General features: G+C 42.0%; 1 protein-coding gene across 6 annotated transcripts in view; it reads right to left on the bottom strand.

Annotated features, from left to right (window-relative positions):
- Positions 1–23698, bottom strand: part of dock10 (dedicator of cytokinesis 10) — a 237631-nt gene that overhangs the window by 9926 nt on the left and 204007 nt on the right. For 5 of the 6 annotated variants that reach the window (XM_078410849.1, XM_078410845.1, XM_078410847.1 and 2 more), the window contains exons 45-52: positions 23282–23339; positions 21926–22024; positions 19120–19226; positions 17508–17630; positions 13693–13806; positions 3425–3571; positions 2730–2940; positions 953–1143 (exon numbers count right to left, since the gene is read on the bottom strand). In XM_078410849.1, the coding sequence (XP_078266975.1) occupies positions 953–1143; positions 2730–2940; positions 3425–3571; positions 13693–13806; positions 17508–17630; positions 19120–19226; positions 21926–22024; positions 23282–23339 (1050 nt within the window). The remainder of the gene's footprint in view (positions 1–952; positions 1144–2729; positions 2941–3424; positions 3572–13692; positions 13807–17507; positions 17631–19119; positions 19227–21925; positions 22025–23281; positions 23340–23698) is intronic. The other variant, XM_078410848.1, reaches the window with a different exon arrangement.

A 23698-nucleotide genomic window follows, 5' to 3' on the forward strand; every position in this document is an offset into this window, starting at 1 on the left:
GTATGAACTGCAGCAAACAGTAAAGTTGTCTAAAGCTATTGGTATGGTGTTATCAGGACATTATACAACTTTAGCCTCATTGGATGAACCTTCAGTAATGTCATGTCGGACTAGGCCCTCAGCTTCTGGAGGCAGCACTCCAAGAGGCCGAGAGCGTGGACCGGACGCGGCCTGCAGCAGTGGCGCAGCGGCGAAGGACATCACGGCTACGCTTGGCCTGGCCAACCCCACAACGCCGCCAGGACAACTGGCCTTCATGGTCAGGTCAAGAACCCTGCACTTACAACAACTGGGACTTGAAAATGGCGCTAAAATTGTCAACTCTGTATTCTGTCTCAGTGTACTACTGCTACACACTTGTACCGTACCTGAGATGCTTATCTAAGGTGTATCTAAGTACGTATGTATAGTCACAAAATGCTGGAGTAACTCAGCAGGTCAGGCAGCATCTCAGGAGAGAAGGAATGGGTGACGTTTCGAGTCGAGACCCTTCTTCAAACTGATGTCACTGACTGACCCGAAACGTCACCCATTCCTTCTCTCCTGAAATGCTGCCTGACCTGCTGAGTTACTCCAGCATTTTGTGAATAAACACCTGCGATTTGTACCAGCACCTGCAGTTATTTTCTTATACTTATGTATAGTGATACTTGTACTGAACAGTATATATAAAAATGATTGTTGCTGTAATTCGGGACAGATGACAAATAAAGTACCATTGTAACCTTATTAGTAAGGTGCCGTTGTATGCATGAGATTAAAGCACCCAAAATGGCTGCATGAAACTTCAAGCCCTGTATTTCCAGAGCCAATTCATTGTCTTGATGGATGCCCACTTATTTGAAATTGGGAAATGAATTGTCACCTGCGTACAAACTCAATGCACTATCACATTATCAGGTTTAGCAGCTGAAAAATGAAAATACATTTCTTTCAACTAAAATGACATTACCTTGGCACTGACACTGCCTTGTAATTTGAGCTGTAGACGGATCATATCCACTTCATTCATACAGCACAGATGATTGAGTTCTGAAACCTTCCGCGACATTTCATCAATGGCCACTTCAATAGGATTCAGCTCCATACTGTGCTGGTTAATAACTTGAATCCTCTTCTTCACATATGGGAATGTCTGACCAGCTGCACCAACAAACCAAACATATTTTATCCATGCACCTGTCTAAAGGCTTCTTCAAACATTGCGATAGTACCTCCCTCAACTACCTCCTCCACTCATACCAACAATTTCATACAGTTTGAAAGCATCTGTGAAAATCAAATATCAACCGGTAATTTCAACTAATAAAACGTTTGCAATTTGGATCAGTCTGAAAAAATATTCGAACTTAAAACATCGTCTGTCCATCATTCCCTCCTCAGATACTGCCTGACCTGCTGAGTTCCTCCAGTACTTTGTGTTTTGGTCAAGATTCCAGCGTCTGCAGTTTCATGTGCCTCATTTTGGAAGTAGCTACTTTCTGACAACCTCTGGGGATAACATCCCATTGCCTGAAACCTCTGCAAATCTGTGCAACGTTCTGCTGCAGTTTTTGCAGAATCTCCAGGGAAATGTTGCCAAATCAGCTGAACAAGCTTCACAAAGCCAAAGTCAGAACAGGAAAACGGGAGAATGGAGCAGAACTGTTCTGCTTCACTGTGACTGCAAAACAGATTCAAACAGATTGAAATATAATTCATACAACTCATGAATAATTCATCACTGTGGATTGGTCAATTTGAAGATGGTACTATAGATTTGATTAAAGAAAAACAGAAATTGCTGTAATCACTCAGCGACCCAGGCAACATCTGTGGTGAAAGAGGATGAGTTATTATTGTAAGGACCGAAGATAGACACAAAATGCTGGAGTAACTCAGAGGGCCAGGCAGCATCAATAAAGAAAAGGAACAGGTGACTTTTCAGGTTGGAATCCTTCTTCAGACTGAAGTGGGGGAGAGGGGAAGGGAATTTTCAGTGAGAATATGCCATTGTTGAAAAAGGGTCCTGACCCGAAACGTCACCCATTCCTTTTCTCTCCAGAGATGCTGCCTGACCCGTTGAGTTACTCCAGCATTTTGTGCCTATCTTTGGTATTAGCCAGCACCTGGAGTTCCTTCCTATGCACATTATTGTAGGACTATATTTTCATTTTAAGAAAAGTTAATATAGTTATTATAGTTCATATTAATAAAAGTTAATAAAGTTAATTTCACACGGGGAAATTTTGTAAATTTCCCCGGTGTGGGACAAATAAAGGAATATATTATTATTATTAGAGAAAAAACAATTTTAAATTTGAAATCAATGGATTTTAGAAGCTGAACTTGTGGTCTTTCTTAAACAACTTAGCGGGTCAGGCAGCACCGGGGGAGTGAATGGACAAGCAATGTTTTCAGTCAGGACCTTTCTTCAGATTCAAGAAGAGAATAGAGAAGAGTATGAAGAAGGGTCTCGACCCAAAATGTCACTTATCCATTCATTCCACAGTTGAACACTGACCCATTGAGTTCCTCCAGCACTTTGTGTTTTGCCCAAGATTCCAGCATCTGCAGTTCCTAGTGTCTCCATGGAGACTTTTCTATTTAGTTGTTGTAAGTAACCAACTGGTAATGAATTTCAAAGCTTATTTGTTTTAACCGTTTAGTTGATATTGAGAAATATTTTAATGATAAAATCCAATAAACTTTAGGAGTTTCTTGTTGCGGCTTTTGAAGTCATAACTCACTTGTTAAGATTGTCCTCCTTTTGCACTGTTCTTCTACACCCCCGTGCTTTTTTCCAGACAGGGTAAAAGGGGTCTCAAACACAAAACGTTTGATATTCTGATGTCTCTCAAAATCTGTTCTCCTTTCAGTGAGTTCTTTCTCATCAAAATATGGTGTGACGTAGGTGACCTGGATATAAGCAAACTTTGGATCCAACTCTTTGTGATTGACCTGGGTACAGAGATACGCACAAACAAGATGCATTACACAAACGTTCAAATAATTATTCCTTGTTATTTCACCCCATAACAGTATAAACAGTTTCTGAATCAGTGATAAAAAAGACGCAAAGTGCTGAAGTAACTCAGCAGATCTGGCAGCTTTTCTGGAGAACAAGGATAGGTGACATTTTGGTCCGGGAAGCTTCTTCGGATGTTCTCCACAGATGCTGACTGACCCACTGAGTACTCCAGCACTTTGTTTCTTTTTTAAAAATAAACAAGCATCTGCAGTTCTTTATTTCTTCGGAATAAGTGATACTTTGATTAAAAATTACTTGCATTTTAAAAGTTCATGAATTTAAATTGCTGACTGATAGAATTTATAAAAGAGACAAAAATAAACCATGTTTCAAAAACAATTCTAAACATATATAGTTACTAAAAAAGTTAGAAATTTATCCAAAAGATGACCGGATTGTATTTGCCATCTTTACCTTGTTAGAATCTTGAATCATTTTCACATTCTCTGCCCCATATTTATCTGCATATAGTTTCAACAATCTCTGAGAAATTTCTGACAGTCCAGTTAGCTTGGGCTCTTTATAAATATATTCTTTGCTGTCATCTTCTTCAAAGAATGCCTGACCAATAAAACAAATGTCAAAATTAAAACAGGTTTCAATGTTACAATGATTTAGTTGGTAGCCGCAAGAAGCAGAATGTTGTAGATTTAATCCCTCTTTACTATTGTCTAACACATTGGCTTTACTGGGTTGGGAAATTGGATAAAAATTACCCCAGCATTTATGTACTTCCTTCTTACGTACTTACTGACTCCTACTGAAAATGAATAACAGTGCAGGTTTTAATTCACCTTCAATTATGGCTACTGGTTGGTATTATTCAAATCTGACTCGGTAACCTATCTGTTTTATTCCCACTCATCAGAAATGTCAATATTAATGATTTTTGAAACTGGGAGAGGTGCTTGCCTAACACAGTTGAACATATGCAAGTTAATTAATTAATGCTTTGATACATCAAATGACCATGATGGCCATCTAACCATGGTCTTTAGAGGCCATCCAGTTTGTTTTTCTCTCAGGCGAAGCTGCCTTGATTTCGAGTCATAGAGTCAGAGAGTACGGAAACAGGCCCTTCGGCTCAACTTGCCCATGCTAACCAAGAAGCTCCTCACACTTGTCCCATCTGCCCGTGTTTGGTCCATACCCCCCAAACCCTCTCCAATCCATGACCTTGTCCAAATGTCTTTTAAACATTATAATACCTGCCCAAATACATCCGTAGGCAGCTCATTCCATGTACCCTCCATCCTCTGTGTAAATGCAAATGTAAAGCTTTCCTTTGGAGGTCTGAAGGAATTGAAGAGTGCTTGAAAAATTTCTGCTGCCCATGAGCCCACTGGCTCAAAAGTTCAAGTGATAAGAGCAGAATTAGCCATTCGGCCCATCAAGTCTACTCTGCCATTCAATCATGGCTAGTCTATCTCTCCCTCCTAGCCCCATTCTCCCCATGGCTCCTCCTAAGCTCCACAAAGTTCACCTTCCCCACCCTCACATTCCACTGGACAATTGGCAGCCTTAAGGACACATACTCTTAAGCAACTGGCTACAAGGAGATTGCCTTTTTTTACCCATTTATGATTACTTTGTAAATAAACTTTGTGAGTTAAGAGTACGGGTTTTAGGGCGGGAAAAATCCTTTCTTCCCCCAGAACATATTCCCACTAAAAGACCCCCGTCCAGTCCCTGCATTCTCTCCATATTATCCCATCATAACATCTTGGCTTGTCGGTGAGCAAGATACAGAACGCACTCAACAACATTTCACAGTCAATGAATGGGTAAAATTAGTCAGAGAAATTAGAGAACAATTATGTAAAGTTTACATGAAGACAGACAAGTACACAAATGGCTTAATATACTTTCCGACATATGAAAATTATGGAATTGGAAGTAGTTTATATGAATAATGTTGAAGCTTTCAATCAATACAAACATTGTTAAGATAATCAATATATTAGTTTTTATTACTTGGAGAGACACAAAGCTATTTAATCAAAATCCAGGTAGCCGTATTAGACTTTAGAGATGCAGCGTGGAAACAGACCCCTTGGTCCACCAAGTCCGCACCTACCAGTGATCACCCCTACACTAACACTATCCTACACACTAGGGACAATTTACAATGTTACCAAAGCCAACTAACCTACAAACAAACCTGTATGCCTTCGGATAGTTTCAGTTGCTTACACCAAGCTTACATCAAACCTCTCTAATTTGTCCTTAATGTAGCACAACATTGCAAAAGATTTCACAAAGATGGTCAGAGTTAGGAGAAGGAAGTAAATATGATTTGAATAGAAGGTTTTATGGTGAACCTTTGTACAACAGTGAGATAGGTGACCCAGCAGAGGGATTTAAGGAGGTGTTATGAGAGCAGAGCAAAGGAGAATCTGTGACGTTTTGGGTCAAGACCCTTCGAGACCAGTCTGAAGAAAGGTCTCGACCCGAAATGCCACCTATTCCTTCTCTCCAGTGATGCTGTCTGTCTGTTTCGCTGAGCTGCTCCAATATTTGTGTCTATCTTCGGTTTAAACCAGCATCTGCCTTTCCTTCCTAGAGAAAGGGGAATCTGTTACTGATGACGAGTGCGGAGACTAGAGCCGGTAGGACAAAGGGAGAGGTTTCTAGCACAGGGCTAAAGGAGAAAGCAGAAGCAGGCCAAATTAACGAGTGGGATGGAGAATTGGTTGCTCGGTGGAAGCAAGGACATGGGAAAATATGAATAAAAAAATAAATGCTGGAAGAACTCAGCAAGTCTGGCAGTTCATGGAGAGAGAAAGAGAGATAATATTTTAGGCTGATGACCCTTGATCAATTCTGATGGAGAGTCTTTGACCTGAAACACTAGCTCTGTTTCTCTTGCCACAGATGTTGTCTGACTCGCTAGGTAATTCCAGTATTTTCTATTTTTATTTTAGTTTTCCAGCTTCTGCAATTTTTTTTGATTTTCACTTATATAATAAGAAAATAATATCACAGAGAAGAAATTAAGTTAAACTCATCAATGTTGATTGATGAGCTGTGATGCTTTTATTGTTTTTGCAAGGTTAGATTTGCAATTGTTGTAAATCATTTTATTCACCTTCAAGAGACAGCCAGCAAATTGATTGCAATCAAAAGAACATGTCATAATTTTCAGTGATAAACCTAGTAAAATGACTTAAGTGTTATTAATGTTCAATTTGATGTAGCTTGGTTTAGTTTAGAAATATAGCGCGGAAACAGGCCCTTCAGCCCACTGAGTCTGCACCATCCAGCGATCCGCACACATGCACTATCCTACACACACTAGGGACAATTTACCTTTATACCAAACCAATTAGCTTACAAATTTGTACGTCTTTGGAGTGTGGGAGGAAACCGAAGATCTCAGAGAAAACCCACGCAGGTCCCAGGGAGAACGTACAAACTCTAAACAGACAGCATCCGTAGTCAGGATCGAAGCCGGGTCTCTGATTTTGAATTTTATTCAAAGGACAAAGCCAATGAAATAATAAAAATGTCTCTCCTGGATTATTCATATTATATTATTTATTTTCATATTTCAGATACAGCACGGAAACAGGCCTTTTCGGCCCACCAAGTCCGCACCGCCCAGCGATCCCCGCACATTAACACTATCCTACACACACTAGGGGCAATTTTTTACATTTTACCCAGTCAATTAATCTACATCCTGTTATTTTTGATTGACATTATTAGGTCTTTTGTATATTCGCCAGTCCAAGTTTTTCCTAGCGTTTCATTAATGACTTACTCTAGAAGTTTGACAAACTATATAATCCCTGTATAACTAATTTATTTCACAATGGTGCAGTGGTAGAGTTACTTCCTTACAGCGCTAGATACATGGGTTTGATCCTACCAATAGGTGCTGTCTACACGAAGTTTGTACATTCTCCCCGTGAATTTTCTCCTGGTGCTCCAGTCTCCTCCCACTCTCCAAAGACAGACAGGTTTTTAGGTTCATTGGCCTCGGTAAAATTGTAAAAATTGTCCCTTGTGTGTAGGATAGTGCTAGTATATGTGGTTCGCTGTTCAGCGTGGACTCGGTGGACCTGTTTCCGCGCTGTACCTCCAAATTAAACTAAACTATTTGTTCGCCGCTTCTCCGTCAGGACAGTTCGTTTGTTTGTTTTTATGTCTTGACTGTTTTTGTAAAGCGTCTTTGAGCATTTGGAAAAGCGCTATAAAAAATAAATGTTTATTATTATTATTATTATTATTAAACTAAAAATATCAGAAATCAGTAATCATTCCAGTTCCCGTTTGGGTACAAGTGGTGATGGCTCTGTTCACATTACCTGGTACCTTCGCCCAGAGACATACCAGCAGGTATGTCACTGATAGTCTCTATCAGTTCTCTAATAGGAGCTGAAGATAAGCACAAAAAGCTGGAGTAACTCAATGGGACAGGCAGCATCCCTGGAGAGAAGGAATGGGTGACGTTTCAGGTCAAGACCCTTCTTCCTCTGGAGAGAAGTAATGGGTGACGTATTTACCCAGGAAGAAGGGTCACAATCTGAAATGTCACCCATTCCTTCTCTCCAGAGATGCTGCCTGTCCCGCTGAGTTACTCCAGCTTTTTGATGCCAACTTCGGTTTTTAACCAGCATCTGCAGTTCCTTCCTATGCTCTAATAGGAGCTGATTTGGCATTGTCACTTTCAAAAAATGATTGGAAGAAGACAGCACCCATCTCTGACAGCTGATGGGTGCTTGGGGCAACATTAATGCAATCATTTCCCCCTCTCCCCAAATGGACTGGTGAGGATTCCAAGACTTCTGTTAATTTCAAAAATAAAGTTTATTCAGAATTTAAAAAATACACACAAAACAAAATGCTGTGGAAAAACTCGTCATACATTCGCAGTGCTATATATTCAATAGTGTCATACTCAGTAATGTTTGCTGAGAGTCATAGAATCATGCAGCGTGGATACAGCCTCCCTGGCCCAACTTGCCCACACCGGCCAACATGCTCCATCCACTAGTCCCACCTGCCTGCAATTGGCCCATATCCCTCTAAATCTGTTAATAGACAATAGACAATACGTGCAGGAGTAGACCATTCAGCCCTTCGAGCCAGCACCGCCAGTCACTGTGATCATGGCTGATCATCCACAATCAGTACCCCGTTCCTACCTTCTCCCCATATCCCTTGACTCCGCTATCTTTAAGAGCTCTATCTAGCTCTCTCTTGAAAGCATCCAGAGAATTGGCCTCCACTGCCTTCTGAGGCAGAGAATTCCACAGATTCACAACTCTCTGACTGAAAAAGTTTTTCCTCATCTCCGTTCTAAATGGCCTATCCTTGTAACTGTCTAAATATTTCTTAAACATTACGTGAGTACCTGCCTCAACCACGTTCTCTGCCAGCTCATTCCATACACTCACCATCCTTTGTGTAAAGAAGTTCCTATTAAATCTTTCCCCCCTCAACTTGAACCTATGTCCTATCTTTAAAGAAAATCCCCTTGCCCCTCATGTGCCCTCCTGGGGTGACACCCCTTCCATTGTTTGATGAGTGTTCCCCAACGGACTTTGTTCTTCAATGAGGGAAGGAACCCAGCCTGTGGTCCTCCCCAACAGAGACTTGGTTTTGACCGCTCCAAGCTTCAGTGGGTCCGTCAGCACGTCCTCCTAAAGCCTGGAATGGGCCAGTGGGCAACATTATCTGATGGACATCCCGGTGTGTTGGAAGACCATCAGGTTTTGGACAGACCAAAGAGCATTCTTCACCGAGTGGGTGGGCCTCCAGCAGGATTTGATATCCATCTCCAAATGTGTCCCTGAGAGCTGTGGAGCTGCCCGAAATGAACTGTTGTGGAGCTGCCCGGAATGAACTGTGACAATGATCCTTGCTTCCTTCTCCAGACCCTCTTCGCAAATCCACGCTCTCGCAGCTGCGGCTTGCCTGCAGTCCGTTGTCTTTTGTGTTTTTTGTTGTTTTTATCTTAATTGTCATTTAAATATGATGTAGTGTTTGCGGTTGTGTGTTATGTGGGCGGGGTGGGAACTGTAACATTGTCTCTCCCGAACGGAGACCCGATCTTTGTTTTCTGTGTCGTGTCTCCGTTCCCGCTGCGGCCTACCACCGGCCATGCACCTGGAGCTGGCGGCCTCTGGCTAGGACCACCTGGGCTCTGGTTCGCAGAGCCCGCAGCCCGGACTCACCACCTGCGGCGCTGGCTGCCTTCGGATGCTGCGGGAGCGGCTGCGACTCGTCTCCGGAGGCTCCGGCGCGGGCCGCCTGGACGTCGGAAGCCCGCAGGCCCCTGGGTGGGGGCCGACGTCGGGAGCTCCCGCAGCGGCAGCGGCAGCGTCTTCGCCTGCCCCGAATCGCGGGGCTTGGGTCGGCCCGCGGCGGACCTTTCACCGTCCGGGACGGCCTGAAATAGGCCGCGGGATTTTCTCCGCCCGGCAGGGGCTTCAATGTCGGGAGCCCCGACGTGGCAACTTCAACAGCCTGACCGCGGGAGAAGATGGCAGGGAAGAGAAAAAGTCATTCTGGCCTTCCATCATAGTGAGGAGAGACTGGAGGAGACTCACTGTGATGGATGTTTCTTTTGTTTGGTGTTAGTTTATGATTGTATGTGTTATTGCATTTTTATTGATTATTCTTATTGGTCTTATTGTTGAACTGCTGGTAATTTTTTCATTTCACTGCACATTTGTGTGTATGTGACAAATAAATGACTATTGATTGACTATTGATTAGCTTGTTCCATTTGCTTCACTGTAATTATCACAATCCCTTTCTCCCTCTGTTACGGCTTTTCCAAATCCATGCTGTTCCTTCGTCATGTATTGTGGCGCAATGTTGGGGCAACTATTTCAATAGATACTGCACACATACCCTTGGTCCTGGCACCTGGTCACATGGAGGACAAGAGCACTACCCTTGGCTATTTCTCCTCAAATGCCCTGGTTGCCAAAACTAATTGTAGATATTACTATGCTATGATTTACATAACGGAGTAGAAGTGACAGCGATCTGTGAATGATTGATGATATGCAGGTCATAGAAAAGATCATCAAGACTCAACAGACAATTTAAGTTGGGAAAACTTTATCCATGTAAAACCAGTGAGGGATGAGTAATTCACTTTAAAAAATGCATATGCTGTGGTAGTGAAAGACTAGAAAAGCATTTCAAATGGAACATTGACTCCAGAAACAAGGACAGCAAAACTAGAATTATTGATGAATACTGCCACTGTGTGGTCTGTTCTGAATATTACATAAATAGTCTTTTATGAAGAAATGAACTTGAGAGTCATAAAGTCACACAGCTTGGAAACAAGCCTTTCAGCCTATGTGTCCATTCTGGCCATCAGTATCAATCTGTAGGGCAGCAAGGTGGCTTAGCAGTAGAGCTACTGTCTTACAGTGCCAGAGACCCGGGTTCGATCCTGCCTACGGGTGCTTGTCTGTACGGAGTTTTACGTTCTCCCCGTGGCCTGCGTGGGTTTTCACCGAGATCTTCGGTTTCCTCCCACACTCCAAAGATGCACAGGTTTGTAGGTTAATTGGCTTGGTGTAAAATGTAAAATTGTCCCTAGTGTGTGTAGGATAGTGTTAGTGTGCGGGAATCGCTGGTCGGTGTGGACTCGGTGGGCCGAAGGGCCTGTTTCCGCGCTGTATCTCTAAAACTAAAAACTAAAACTCAAAACTATAGGAAACCCAATTCCCAGCACTCAGCCCAGTAGCGGTCTACAGTATGTCGTGGCATCCGGCTACTCATCTACTTGGCATTAGCACGGAGATGAGGAAGAACTTTTTCAGTCAGAGAGTGGTGAAGGTGTGGAATTCTCTGCTTCAGAAGGCAGTGGAGGCCAGTTCGTTGGATGCTTTCAAGAGAGAGCTGGATAGAGCTCTTAAGGATAGCGGAGTGAGGGGGTATGGGGAGAAGGCAGGAACGGGGTACTGATTGAGAGTGATCAGCCATGATTGCATTGAATGGCGGTGCTGGCTCGAAGGGCTGAATGGCCTACTCCTGCACCTATTGTCTATTGTCTATTGTCTAAAATGGACAAACATGGAAGTCCCAACCGACTGAGAGAAGTTAGCTGTCAATTCAGCAACAGTGATCCAACATTGGATGGAATACACCAATGAAGTATGAAATAGCAGACCACCCCAGCAAAGGGAGGAGGTGTTATTGCGAAACATTTTTAATTTATGTCTAAATTTACCCGATTTTCTCTGACAGGGTATTATGGAAAAAGCAATATGTCCCTGCAAATCCGTACGTAACATAACATGGTGGGAAATTCTGCTCTCAAAGCATCATTAAACCCATAATTATTGTCAGTGTCCAGGATTTGAATATTATTTGATAATTCAATGGCAATGGAGAAATATTAGCACAATATTAGACATCACTTGTGTGAGAACAAGGGTTATCAATCAGAGCTTTTTAATATGAGTTTAGGCTGGGGTAAAAAAACGTATCTCAAATCCTGACTGTATTTGGTGATACAGATATTCACTGATAATCTTTGTAATGAATGACACACAGTATATGTGCAAATAAATACTCAGGCAGCACACAACAAATTAAGAGTTTGTAAAATGTCTCACTTGTCTTGATTGCAATTAGTGGTGCGGGCTAAAATATATTTGCTTTTGGTAGTGATCCTTTGAACTATCTTTAATCGGACTTTATCAGACTATTATTGCACTAAATGATCCTTTATCTCTTTATCCTGAATCTGTACACTGTGGACAGCTTGATTTTAATCATGCATAGTCCATTCATTGACTGGATAGCGCGCAACAAAGAAGCTTTTCACTGTACCTCACGTGACATTAATAAACTAAACTGAACCAAAACTAAACTAGATGAACTCGACCACTCTTAGCCTCAATTGGCAATGGTTTCTGAAAGCAATGGGTGTGATGGTTATTGGAGATGAACAGTACTTTTTGTATTAGAATCTTTTTGAAAAACAAGAAAGGCAACATCAAAATCTAAGATGCATCTCATTTTCTTGTCTCACAGTGATGATGATCATAATATTCAACAACATAAGTTATTCGCCAAAGTTAGGTTATTTTCATGTGGTGTTAAGGGAAAGTTGGATGTCAAAGGGTTTTGGAAAAAAGAGAAAAGAAAACTTACCACCGCCTTGAGGAATGGGGAAAAAAAGGGGAAAATATTGTATTAAACAAAACACATATATACATTACTGCACAGGTGAACCAAACAAGTATGCAGTAGCCAGTGGGATCCACAAGAATAGATATTTCTATGATTTGGCAGTATTCGTAATGGTAATATTTTACAAACTCAAGAAGCTAAATATGGTTCGTTTGAAAATTAGACAAAGAGAGGATTGGAAATTGCAGTGGAGAGAATATTTCAATTGGGTAACTATTCATTGTAATCAATTATGGATAGTCAACTATGTCTACCATCGCATTCACTCACAATGGAAAGGTCTTTGGCATCAGGACCTTGAATTTGGATTGCTTCTTAACAAATATTCTCATTGCACTCTTTGCCGAATGATTGAACTATTTTCCCTGTGATTCATTCAAAGCGCCATTTTCTTTTGGTACCAAATATTTTCAAGTTTCTGGTGCCTCACCGTGCAGTCCATATACCTTGTCACCATCATTCATCACGGTTTTACATCCTAGCACATGAACTAAAATCCTCTTCTTTCTTCCTCCTTTGCAAATGTTCCAAAGCAAGATTCATACTTGTCCTTATTCCACTTAGATTTTACATTTTAGTGAATCAAAGTTCTTAGTTGACAAGTCCCCGTCACTGGTACAAATCCCACTTGCCCGTGTTTGGCCCATATCCCTCTAGATCTTTCCCATCCATGTACCTGTCCAGATGCCTTTTAAATGTTGTTATGGTACCTGCCTCAACTACCTCCTCTGGCACCTTGTTCCATATACCCACTGTGCGAAAAAGTTGCCCCTCAAGTTCCTGTTGAATCTTTCCCCTCTCACCTTAAACCTATGTTCCCCAGAGATGCTGCCTGACCCACTGAGTTACTGCAACACTTTGTGTCTTTTTTCTACATGATCATTTGGAATCCGATGCAAGATGCTCAAGATGATTCAGTACTTCTGCACGGTATAGAAAGATAGACACAACGTGTTGGAGTAGTTCAGCAATATACTGGGAATGTAACAGACTGCAACTTTGTCACTGATCACAGCTTCTGTGATATTACAGGTCAGTTGTCGTTACCAGTGGAAAGAAACAGTTAGTTAGAATCAAAGGGTACAAGATGGCACGTAAAACGTGGCGACTCTGTTGTATCGACTCAGTGTGGTCTACTTTCTTATACTCTTGTACTTAGTATGATTGTGCCTCAACAATAGTAGGATTGTTACAGAACTGTGTGCAAAAAGCGAATTTCACTGCACTTGGATACACATGACAATAACGTACCATTGAACAAGGCTTACTTCTGCAGAAAAACAATCCATATTTAGAGGCAGTGTAGCATTAAATATTACACAATCTAAACATGAAGATAAATGTGAAGTGGAATCAAAACATGGCATAAACACATTCAGGCACACTGTTTTCATCAGAATGCAGGTGATTGTTAAACCACTGCCATGTTTAAATTGTATTTGAGATGTGGCTTATGATTATGAACCACGTGAATGGAAGTGATGTCCTGAATCAGGATATGTTCTTCTTACCTGCCCATAAAAGGCAACTCGGTAGTATCTTCCAAATAATCGCTTCTCCGAATGTACAACCTCCGTGATCTTAAGATAGGATCGGTGAATGTTGTAGTATAACTCTGCCAGTTTCTGTGACGAATGAAATGTTGATATGAAAATCGCATTCATGATACAAAAGTTGCATTGCTGATGGACCTTCGAATGTGGTCCTATCCATGGTGTAACAGCACAAACAATTCTCAGAATCTTTAACATGTTACAACAGAGAGAGAAGATGTGAGGGATCAGAGGAACTCTGCTGGATCCTTCAATTATTAGCAATTGTAAATAAGGTGATGTTAATAAAACATAGATGCCCAGCATATCCATGTGCCTGTCTAAGAGCACATATCTAGAACCCTGTACTTTCAACAACTGGGACTTGAAAATTGTGCCAAATTGGCGACTCTGCACACTGTTTCAGTGTACTACTGCTATACACTTGTACTGAATCTGAGATGCTTATCTAATATGTATCTAAGTGCTTATGTATAGTGATACTTGTTCTGAACGGTAAACAAAAATGAATTTCAATGTACCTCAGTACATGTGACAAATAAATATCATACCATACCAAAAACCCTTTTCACTGGCAATATCATACCTGCCTCTATCTCAGATGCCTGTCTGTGCGTTCCAGGCATCCACCTCTCTCTGTGTAAAAAACTTGCCCCGTATATTTCTTTTAAACTTTCCCTCTCTTACCTTAAAGTTATGGTCTCTAGTATTTCATTCTAGTATTCATTGCGAGAGGATTTGAGTTTAGGTGCAAGGAGGTCCTACAGCAGTTGTACAAGGCCCTGGTGTGACCACACCTGGAGTATTGTGTGGAATTTTGGTCTTCTAATTTGAGGAAGGACATTATTGCTATTGAGGGAGGTTAACCAGGTTAATTCCCGGGATGGCGGGACTGTTATATGATGAAAGAATAGGTCGCCTGGGCTTGTATTCACTGGAATTTAGGATGAATGAATGAATGAATGAATGAATGAATGAATACGTTTATTGGCCAAGTATGCATATACAAGGAATGTGCCTTGGTGCTCCGCTCACAAATGACAACACAAACATACAGTTAACAATTAAGAATAAAGCATAAACACATCAAAACAATAAGGATTCAACATTACGGTCTAAACATGTGGGTGAAAATAAACCAGAGCAAAAAAGAGATTACAGACTTTGGTTATTGAGTAGAACTATCACTCGTGGGAAAAAAAGCTGTTTTTATGTCTGGCTGTGGCTGCTTTGACAGTCTGGAGTCGCCTTCCAGAGGGAAGTGCTTCAAAGAGTTTGTGGCCAGAGTGAGAGGGGTCAGAGATGATCTTGCCCGCTCGCTTCATGGCCCTTGCAGTGTACAGTTCATCAATGGGGGGAAGGTTGCAGCCAACAACCTTCTCAGCTGTGTGAACGATTCGTTGCAGCCTCCGGATGTCGTGCTTGGTGGCTGAGCCAAACCAGACCCTGATGGAGAAGGTGAGGATGGACTCAATGATAGCAGTATAGAATTGGACCATCATTGCCTGTGGCAGATTGTGTTTCTTCAGTTGCCGCAGGAAGTACATCCTCTGTTGGGCCTTTTTGACTGTGGGGTCGAAGGTGGCCCCCCATTTAAGGTCCCTGGAGATGATGGTTCCAAGGAACTTAAATGACTCCACAGATGTGACCATGGTGTTGTCGATGGTGAGTGGGGGAGGGGAGGGGGATCTCTTCGAAAGTCTACAATTAGTTCCACTGTCTTGAGAGCATTGAGCTCCAGGTTGTTGCGATGGCACCAGGACGCCAGCTGTGTCACTTCCCCTCTGTAGGCAGATTCCTCCCCATCCTGGATCAGTCCAATCAGGGTTGTGTCATCTGCAAACTTGAGGAGCTTGACAGAGGAGTCTGTGGAGGTGCAGTCGTTGGTGTAGAGAGAGTTCAGAAGGAAGTGCGACAGGCCTGTAGTCATTAAGACCAGTGGTCCTTGTCTTTTTGGGTACAGGGACAATAGTGGAGACCTTGAAGCAGGCAGGGATAGTGCAGGTTTGCAGGGACTGGTTGAAAATGTCTGTGTAGATCGGTGCCAGTTGTTCGGCACAGAGCTTGAGGGTGGAGGGGGAAACATTGTCCGGTCCTGGAGGTTTCCGGCTTTTCTGTTTTCTGAATAGCCTCTCCACCTCCGCACTTTCTGTTGTTAAACTGGAGTCATTCTGTGAGGATGTGCAAATTGGCGATTGCAGAGGGGGGGGGGGGGGAGGGTCAGTCTTTGCAAACTCCAGCCAGTCTCTGAGTAGGTGTGAAATGAGAAGGGATCTTAAAGAAACATATAAAATTCTTAAGGGATTGGACAGACTAGATGCAGGGTATACGTTCCCGATATTGGGGGAGTCCAGTACCAGCGGTCACAGTTTAACAATAAGGGATAGGCCATTTAGGACTGAGATGAGGAAAAACTTTTTTCACCCAGAGAGTTGTGAATCTGTGGAATTCTCCGCCACAGAAGGCAGTGGAGGCCAATTCACTGGATATTTTCAAGAGAGAGTTAGATTTGACTCTTGGGGCTAAAGGAATCAAGGGATATCGGGAAAAAGCAGGAATAGGGTACTGATTTTAGATGATCAGCCATGATCATATTGAATGGTGGTGCTGTCTCGAAGGGCTGAATGGGCTACTCCTGCACCTATTTTTCCATGTTTCTATTTGATCATAAGATCATAAATGATAGGAGCGGAATTAGGCCATTCGGCACATCAAGTCTACTCCGACATTCAATCATGGCTGATCTATCTTTCCCTCCTAACCCCATTCTCCTGCCTTCGCTCCATAACCTCTGACTGTCTTTCCTATCTATGCCTCTCATAATTTTCTATACTTACATCAGGTCTCCCCTCAACCTTCGACATTTCAGAGAAAGCTATTCAAATTTGTCCAGCCTCTCCTTACAGCTAATACCTTCCAATCTAGACAGTATTCTGGCAAAACTCTTCTGCACCCTCTCCAAAGCCTCCACCTCCTTCCTGTAACAGGGCGAACAGAGTACTCTAAATGGGGCCCTAACCAAAGTCCTACAACATTGCAACATGTCTTCCTGACTCTTATAATCAAAAGAATCAAAAATCATTGGTAATATCTTTGGTGTGAACAAATTATAAAAGGATGGAATAAAAAGAATGTTTTGAAGCCAAAGTGTACATATGGCAACACACACATTTTAGAATTCTGAAGAGGTCAATTTAACCCTTTGTATCTCTGTTGGTTCTTTGAAAATGCCCTTCAACTACTGCCCGACATCCAAGAATATATCTAATCGCTTTTTGAAAATTGCTATGGCGTCTATTTCCTTCATTGTTTTATGCATTTACAACTCAATTATAAACAAAAATACCTTATTCTCGCCCAGAGATACAGGGAAAGACAAGGAGAAAGAGAAGCAGAGAGGTGAGAGAAAATCAATTTGCTTCAAGATGAGAGTTATTTGTATAATTTATTTTGGTTTTCAGAAAAGGATTAAATCAGATTTAATAAGGCTTGAAGCTTCACCATCTCACAGTTTGACGTAACAGGAATATTTTAGGCCAAACTTCCAAATTAAATAGAACTTCCTCAGGCAAATATTATCAAAGTCTGAAAGATTTACTCTCCTTATCTCTTGCAATATATTTGATTAAATATATTTGATTAAAGTAATAATAATAAATGTTGTTAATCGTCATAATAAATATTGTTCATCAAAAAATGTGTCATATATAAAATTTCTCATGATTAAAAATCATCTTCTTTACAATGCTGATTAACCAAGATTGTAAAAGTACCTTGAAATCTCTCTTCTTCTCGTAAACCAAAATAACAGGTTTGTAGACTTTTGCAATAAGTTCATGTCTCTCCGATTTCCACAGGTAATCAACACATGCCTCCAGCTGCTCCACAAGAGTATCCTAATAATAAATAAATAGTAGATATAACATGTTTGAAAATTATTCTCACTCCCCCCTCCATCCCACATCAGAGGTGTGAGGATCCTCCACTTATTCCACTCAACCAATTCCCCACCATCAACATGTTCACCCACCTGCCTCAACTCATCGTCACAGTGAACTTCCCCCTCAGCTCAATTCACAAAGGTTTGGTTGTGGGGGACTTATGTAGATCAAGATACACCCGTCTTAAATTACAGGGAAAGGTCTTTGTTTCAATCCTACTCTGCTCCTTCCTTCAACTCTCACAGAGACTCCAATGGTGCTTTTTCTGCACTCCTGCAAAACTTTAAAGTGTCAATTTACTCCCAGCTCTTACCTCCACAAAATCCATCTCTGAATCCTTCCTTTCTGGATCTCCCCATCTCTCGCCCAATGACAAAATGTTTATTTTTAGATTTAGATTTAGATTTAGAGATACAGCGCGGAAACAGGCCCTTAGGCCCACCGAATCCGCACCGCCCAGCGATCCCAGCACATTAACACTATCCTGCACACACTAGGGACAATTTTCACATACTACCTAGTCAATTAACCTACATACCTGTACGTCTTTGGAGTGTGGGAGGAAACCGAAGATCTCGGAGAAAACCCACGCAGGTCACGGGGAGAACGTACAAACTCCATACAGACGGTGCCCGTAGTCAGGATCGAACCTGAGTCTCCGGCGCTGCATTCGCTGTAAGGCAGCAACTCTACCGCTGAGCCACCTATTAATAGGCTACGGACTCCCACAGCTATCTCAACTATACTTACCTATAGCTGAGATAGCTGTGGGTGCCTGGAAGCTTGTAATGGATATTTGTCATTTGGCTATGCCTTGAATGGAAGATGGAAGGATGGCTAGATTCTTCAATCATCACCAACTCACAGATTAGCCTCCATGCAAAGTGAAAACACGCTTTGCTATCTCAAGGTGAGAATCATGAACGTTACTGAGTTTAGTATAGTTTCGGGATACAGCATGGAAACAAGTCCTCTGGCCCACCATGTCCATGCTGACCATCAAACACTCATTCACACTAGTTCTATGTTAACCAATGACTCATCAACTCCAAGGGAAAAATGTTCCTCATGCTCCAAGGTGCTGGCCTAGAAATGCCATTTAGTTTTTCTTTTACTTTTTACAGTGACAACAGCTCCACTTGTGATGGTCCATGTCGCTGTATGCACCAAAGGTAAACTGGTCAGCTTCCATTTATATTATATAGTCATACAGCATGGAGCCAGGCCCTTCAGCCCCGCTTGCCCATGCCAACCAAGGTGCCCCATCTAAACTTGGCCCCACCAACCTGCATTTGGCCCATATCCCTCTAAACCTTTCCTATCCATGTACCTGTCGAAGTGTCTTTAAAATCTAACGTTTTTTCATGGGAAGTATAAATTCGAGAGCATTAGTGCTTTTAGCAACCCAAGCAATTCTCTGCAGGACAGTATCGATGGCACCAACCTCACTATATGGGGTGTCCTGCATTCCACTGTCTTCCTTCATTGCACCCTCTTCTTTGACGTTGGGGGTAATTGTTTGAAAGGCTGTCCATCCCATTGAAAATAAACCTGCGAGAAAAAGTACTGTCAATTTCATTCAAATGTTCATCTGAATCAAAATATTGAAAACAAGCACATTTTAGTAAGTATAATTGAAGACAATATTGGAAAAAATAATAAATTTTACTTTCTAGTTTGATAACCAAAATTGAAAATTGCATTTGCCGCTAATACAGGAAATGCATGCATTCCATTAACTTCCAGGGTTCTTTTGTTAACTTTGCAAGAGAAACAGCTTATGGGAAATGTCCCATTATTTTATTTACATTGACGATTAAATTAGATTTATCCTTAAAAAAAATTCTAATGTATCTCATATATTCCTAAATCAATACATTCATAAATGTGGCATATGTGACTATGAATGGATTACAATTTGATGGATTTACATCGAATGGATTACGACCTGACGACCATCAACCACAACACATTGAATAACTATGCCCGAAAAGACAACTTTCTACTTATTTGAAGAATTGCAACACTTGCTTGCTCTCTTCTTTCTGAAGTTACCGTATTGTCAGCTTTTTGTCTAGATCATGTATACATAAGCTCTGAAACAATTCATCACAATAAACCACAGACAAACAGGTTAACAAAAACGTCATAAGAACTTGAGAAGTACATCGGGAGAGAAGTAATGTAGAGGGCACAACAGTCAACATGCACACAGCAAGCTCTAACACAAAGCAACGTGGTTGTTAACAGACCATTTAGTTTAGAAGTTGAGATATAAATTTCGACTGGATATCTACACTACTCTTCTTCAAAATAAAGTATGGGTTCTCTGTGAAAATAAATGGGGTCTTAATATTGCCTTACTGAGTGATAAGACTTCCAATGGTACTGCACTGTCATGGCAACCTTGATTTCTCTGCTCAAGATTGGAGAGTGAGAATTGAACTTGGAGCTAAGAGCGCTATCAACTAATTAAGCCGCAATTGAGGGAAGAGACATTGTTACTCTGGGAAAATGACAGTGTTCCAAAAGGATTAGTGTCCAATGAAAATGAAGGACCTGCGTCAATAGACAATAGACAATAGGTGCAGGAGGAGGCCATTCGGCCCTTCGAGCCAGCACCGCCATTCAATGTGATCATGGCTGATCATTCTCAATCAGTACCCCGTTCCTGCTTTCTCCCCATACCCCCTGACTCCGCTATCCGTAAGAGCTCTATCTAGCTCTCTCTTGAATGTATTCAGAGAATTGGCCTCCACTGCCCTCTGAGGCAGAGAATTCCACAGATTCACAACTCTCTGACTGAAAATGTTTTTCCTCATCTCTGTTCTAAATGGCCTACCCCTTATTCTTAAACTGTGGCCCCTGGTTCTGGACTCCCCCAACATTGGGAACATGTTTCCTGCCTCTAATGTGTCCAACCCCTTAATAATCTTATACGTTTCGATAAGATCCCCTCTCATCCTTCTAAATTCCAGTGTATACAAGCCTAGTCGCTCCAGTCTTTCAACATATGACAGTCCCGCCATTCCGGGAATTTACCTAGTAAACCTACGCTGCACTCCCTCAATAGCAAGAATATCCTTCCTCAAATTTGGAGAGTAAAACTGCACACAGTACTCCAGGTGCGGTCTCACTAGGGCCCTGTACAACTGCAGAAGGACCTCTTTGCTCCTATACTCAACTCCTCTTGTTCTGAAGGCCAACATTCCATTGGCTTTCTTCACTGCCTGCTGTACCTGCATGCTTCCTTTCAGTGACTGATGCACTAAGACACCCAGATCACGTTGTACGTCCCCTTTTCCTAACTTGACACCATTCAGATAATAATCTGCCTTCCTATTCTTACCACCAAAGTGGATAACCTCACACTTATCCACATTAAACTGCATCTGCCAAGCATCCGCCTACTCACACAACCTGTCCAAGTCACCCTGCAACCTCATAGCATCTTCCTCACAGTTCACACTGCCACCCAGCTTTGTATCATCTGCAAATTTGCTAATGGTACTTTTAATCCCTTCATCCAAGTCATTGATGTATATTGTAAATAGCTGCGGTCCCAACACCGAGCCTTGCGGTACCCCACTAGTCACTGCCTGCCATTCTGAAAGGGACCCATTTATCCCCACTCTTTGCTTTCTGTCTGTCAACCAACTTTCTATCCATGTCAGTACCCTACCTCCAATACCATGTGCTCTAATTTTGCCCACCAATCTCCTATGTGGGACCTTGTCGAAGGCTTTCTGAAAGTCGAGGTACACCACATCCACCGGCTCTCCCCTGTCAATTTTCCTAGTTACATCCTCAAAAAATTCCAGTAGATTAGTCAAGCATGATTTCCCCTTCGTAAATCCATGCTGACTCGGAACGATCCTGTTACTGCTATCCAAATGCTCCGCGAAAATGAAGGACCTGCGTCGACTTCAACACATTTCTGAAGCACAGATAAGAGGCAGGTTACTATTTTTTCCACCTTCATCTTACAAGTGCTAACCAAAGAGAAAACAGGGAAGATAGATCAATGGAAGAGGCGACCTGAATTTTTTTTAAATGTTAGTGAAGCACAAGGAGTGACAAAAACGGAAAATGGACAGAAAGGTTTAGTGCACACATGCAAAAACTGCAATATTTAATCTGTTTAAAGAGAATGTGAAGGAATAACCAAAGGCAGAAAAGCTCTACAGTGTTAATGAAATATCCCTGGAGTTGCTTTTGCACGCAACACAAAGTGTTGTTAGACCACTCACTTCTTCCTTGGTGTGATATTAGTAATTGGTTACTGTCAGGATTACGTGAATCCTCAGGGAAGGTGGTGGATAAACGCATTCCTTCTGCTTTCCAATAACCTACAGCAAGGCATCATTATTATAAAATGACGATTTGTTTACAAAGCAAAACATACATGAGTTTAAAGGCTGTAAGTAAATTGTCTTGATCCATGTCAAAAGATTCATGTTTATGCAGGCATAGAAAATGGAAAAGCTTGACAAATTCAGGCCAGAATTGCTCAGATTTGGTCTGCACATACAATATCTCAAAAATTACCATATTCACTTTATGTTTAGTTTCGAACTGCAGCATGGAAACAGGCCATTCGACCCATCGAGTTCCCACTAATTGTATTTTATCCCACTTTCTCATCCAGCCTAAACACTAGGGGCAATTTTGTAGAAGCCAATTCACCTATAAACCTGAAAGAAGATACAAAATGTTGGAAAAACTCAGCGGATCAGGCAGCATCTCTGGAGAAAAGGAATAGGTGAAGTTTTGGGTCAAGACTCTTCATTTTGGTACTCATTAAGAGTATTAAGTAAGGGGGCAACATGGTGGCGCAGCGGTAGAGTTGTTGCCTTACAGCGCCAGAGACCTGGGTTCAATCCTGACTAAAGGTGCTGTCTGTACTGAGTTTGTCCGTTCTCCCCATGACTGTGTGGGTTTTCTCCGGGTGCTCCGGTTTCTCCTCACACCCCAAAGACGTACAGGTTTGTAGGTTAATTGGCTTCTGTAAATTGTAAATTGTCCCTAGTGTGTAGGATAGTGCTTGTGTAGGGGGTGATCGCTGGTCGGTGCGGACTCGATGGGCCAAAGGGCCTGTTTCTATGCTGTATCTCTGAAGTTTAAAGATTGGAATAGTGGGTCAAGTGATTTGTCCACAAATGAGACTTCCCTGCCTCATGTCCAGGTGCTTCCACTCAACGAGTACAGACACCATCTGCACTGATTGGGATACACCATCTGAACAGATGCTTCATTCAATGTTGACCAACTGACCACTCAAATGCTATGCACCATTCAGTATGAATGTGGCTGAAATTTGGCTTTCAGTTTCCCTCCTGATCTTCAGATACCTTCATTCTTCTTGTATCCTAAAACCCATCAATCTCAGTTCTGAACACATTCAATGGCTGAGTACCCTTTGCCGTCCGGATGGAGTTTCCAAGTATCGCAACGGTTTGAAAGAAGAAATTTCTTCTTATTTTGACATTAAATGGCTTACATTAATAAACAGTTGTTACCTTATTTTAAGACGCAATAGAGGCAGGTGAATTATTATGCGTTCATAATTGACGGGTTTATGATTTACTTTAGATTTAATCCCTTACCTCTTCTTTTCAGATACTCCGATATAAGAGCAGTGATATGAATGTAGCACATTGCAGCCTGTAATATCAGAAGATATAAATTAGAACTTCAAGTGCTATAGACAAACGACGTTAACGTACTAGATTTACTATTGTAAACACACAGAGGATGCCTCAGCAGTAGCGTTCTGCCATCCAATGATCCACTTATGTTGGTCAGCCAGCCAAACGTTCCTCGTGGGATTGAAACCTGCCCGAAGGATCATCAGATGGTATAACCGGGAAGGAGCTGGAAACGTCGGGCACCAGGAGCAAGGGCAGGTAGGAGAGTGAACCGGGCATTGCCTCCAGCTCTTTCAGCTGCAAGAGCCGCCCCTGGGTCACAAAGATGGCCGGGCGAGGAGAGCAGAGGAGAGGGACGTCGGTTCACGGGAACTG

The sequence above is a fragment of the Rhinoraja longicauda genome, chromosome 13 (assembly GCF_053455715.1).
Source record: "Rhinoraja longicauda isolate Sanriku21f chromosome 13, sRhiLon1.1, whole genome shotgun sequence".
Classification (NCBI taxonomy): domain Eukaryota; kingdom Metazoa; phylum Chordata; class Chondrichthyes; order Rajiformes; family Arhynchobatidae; genus Rhinoraja; species Rhinoraja longicauda.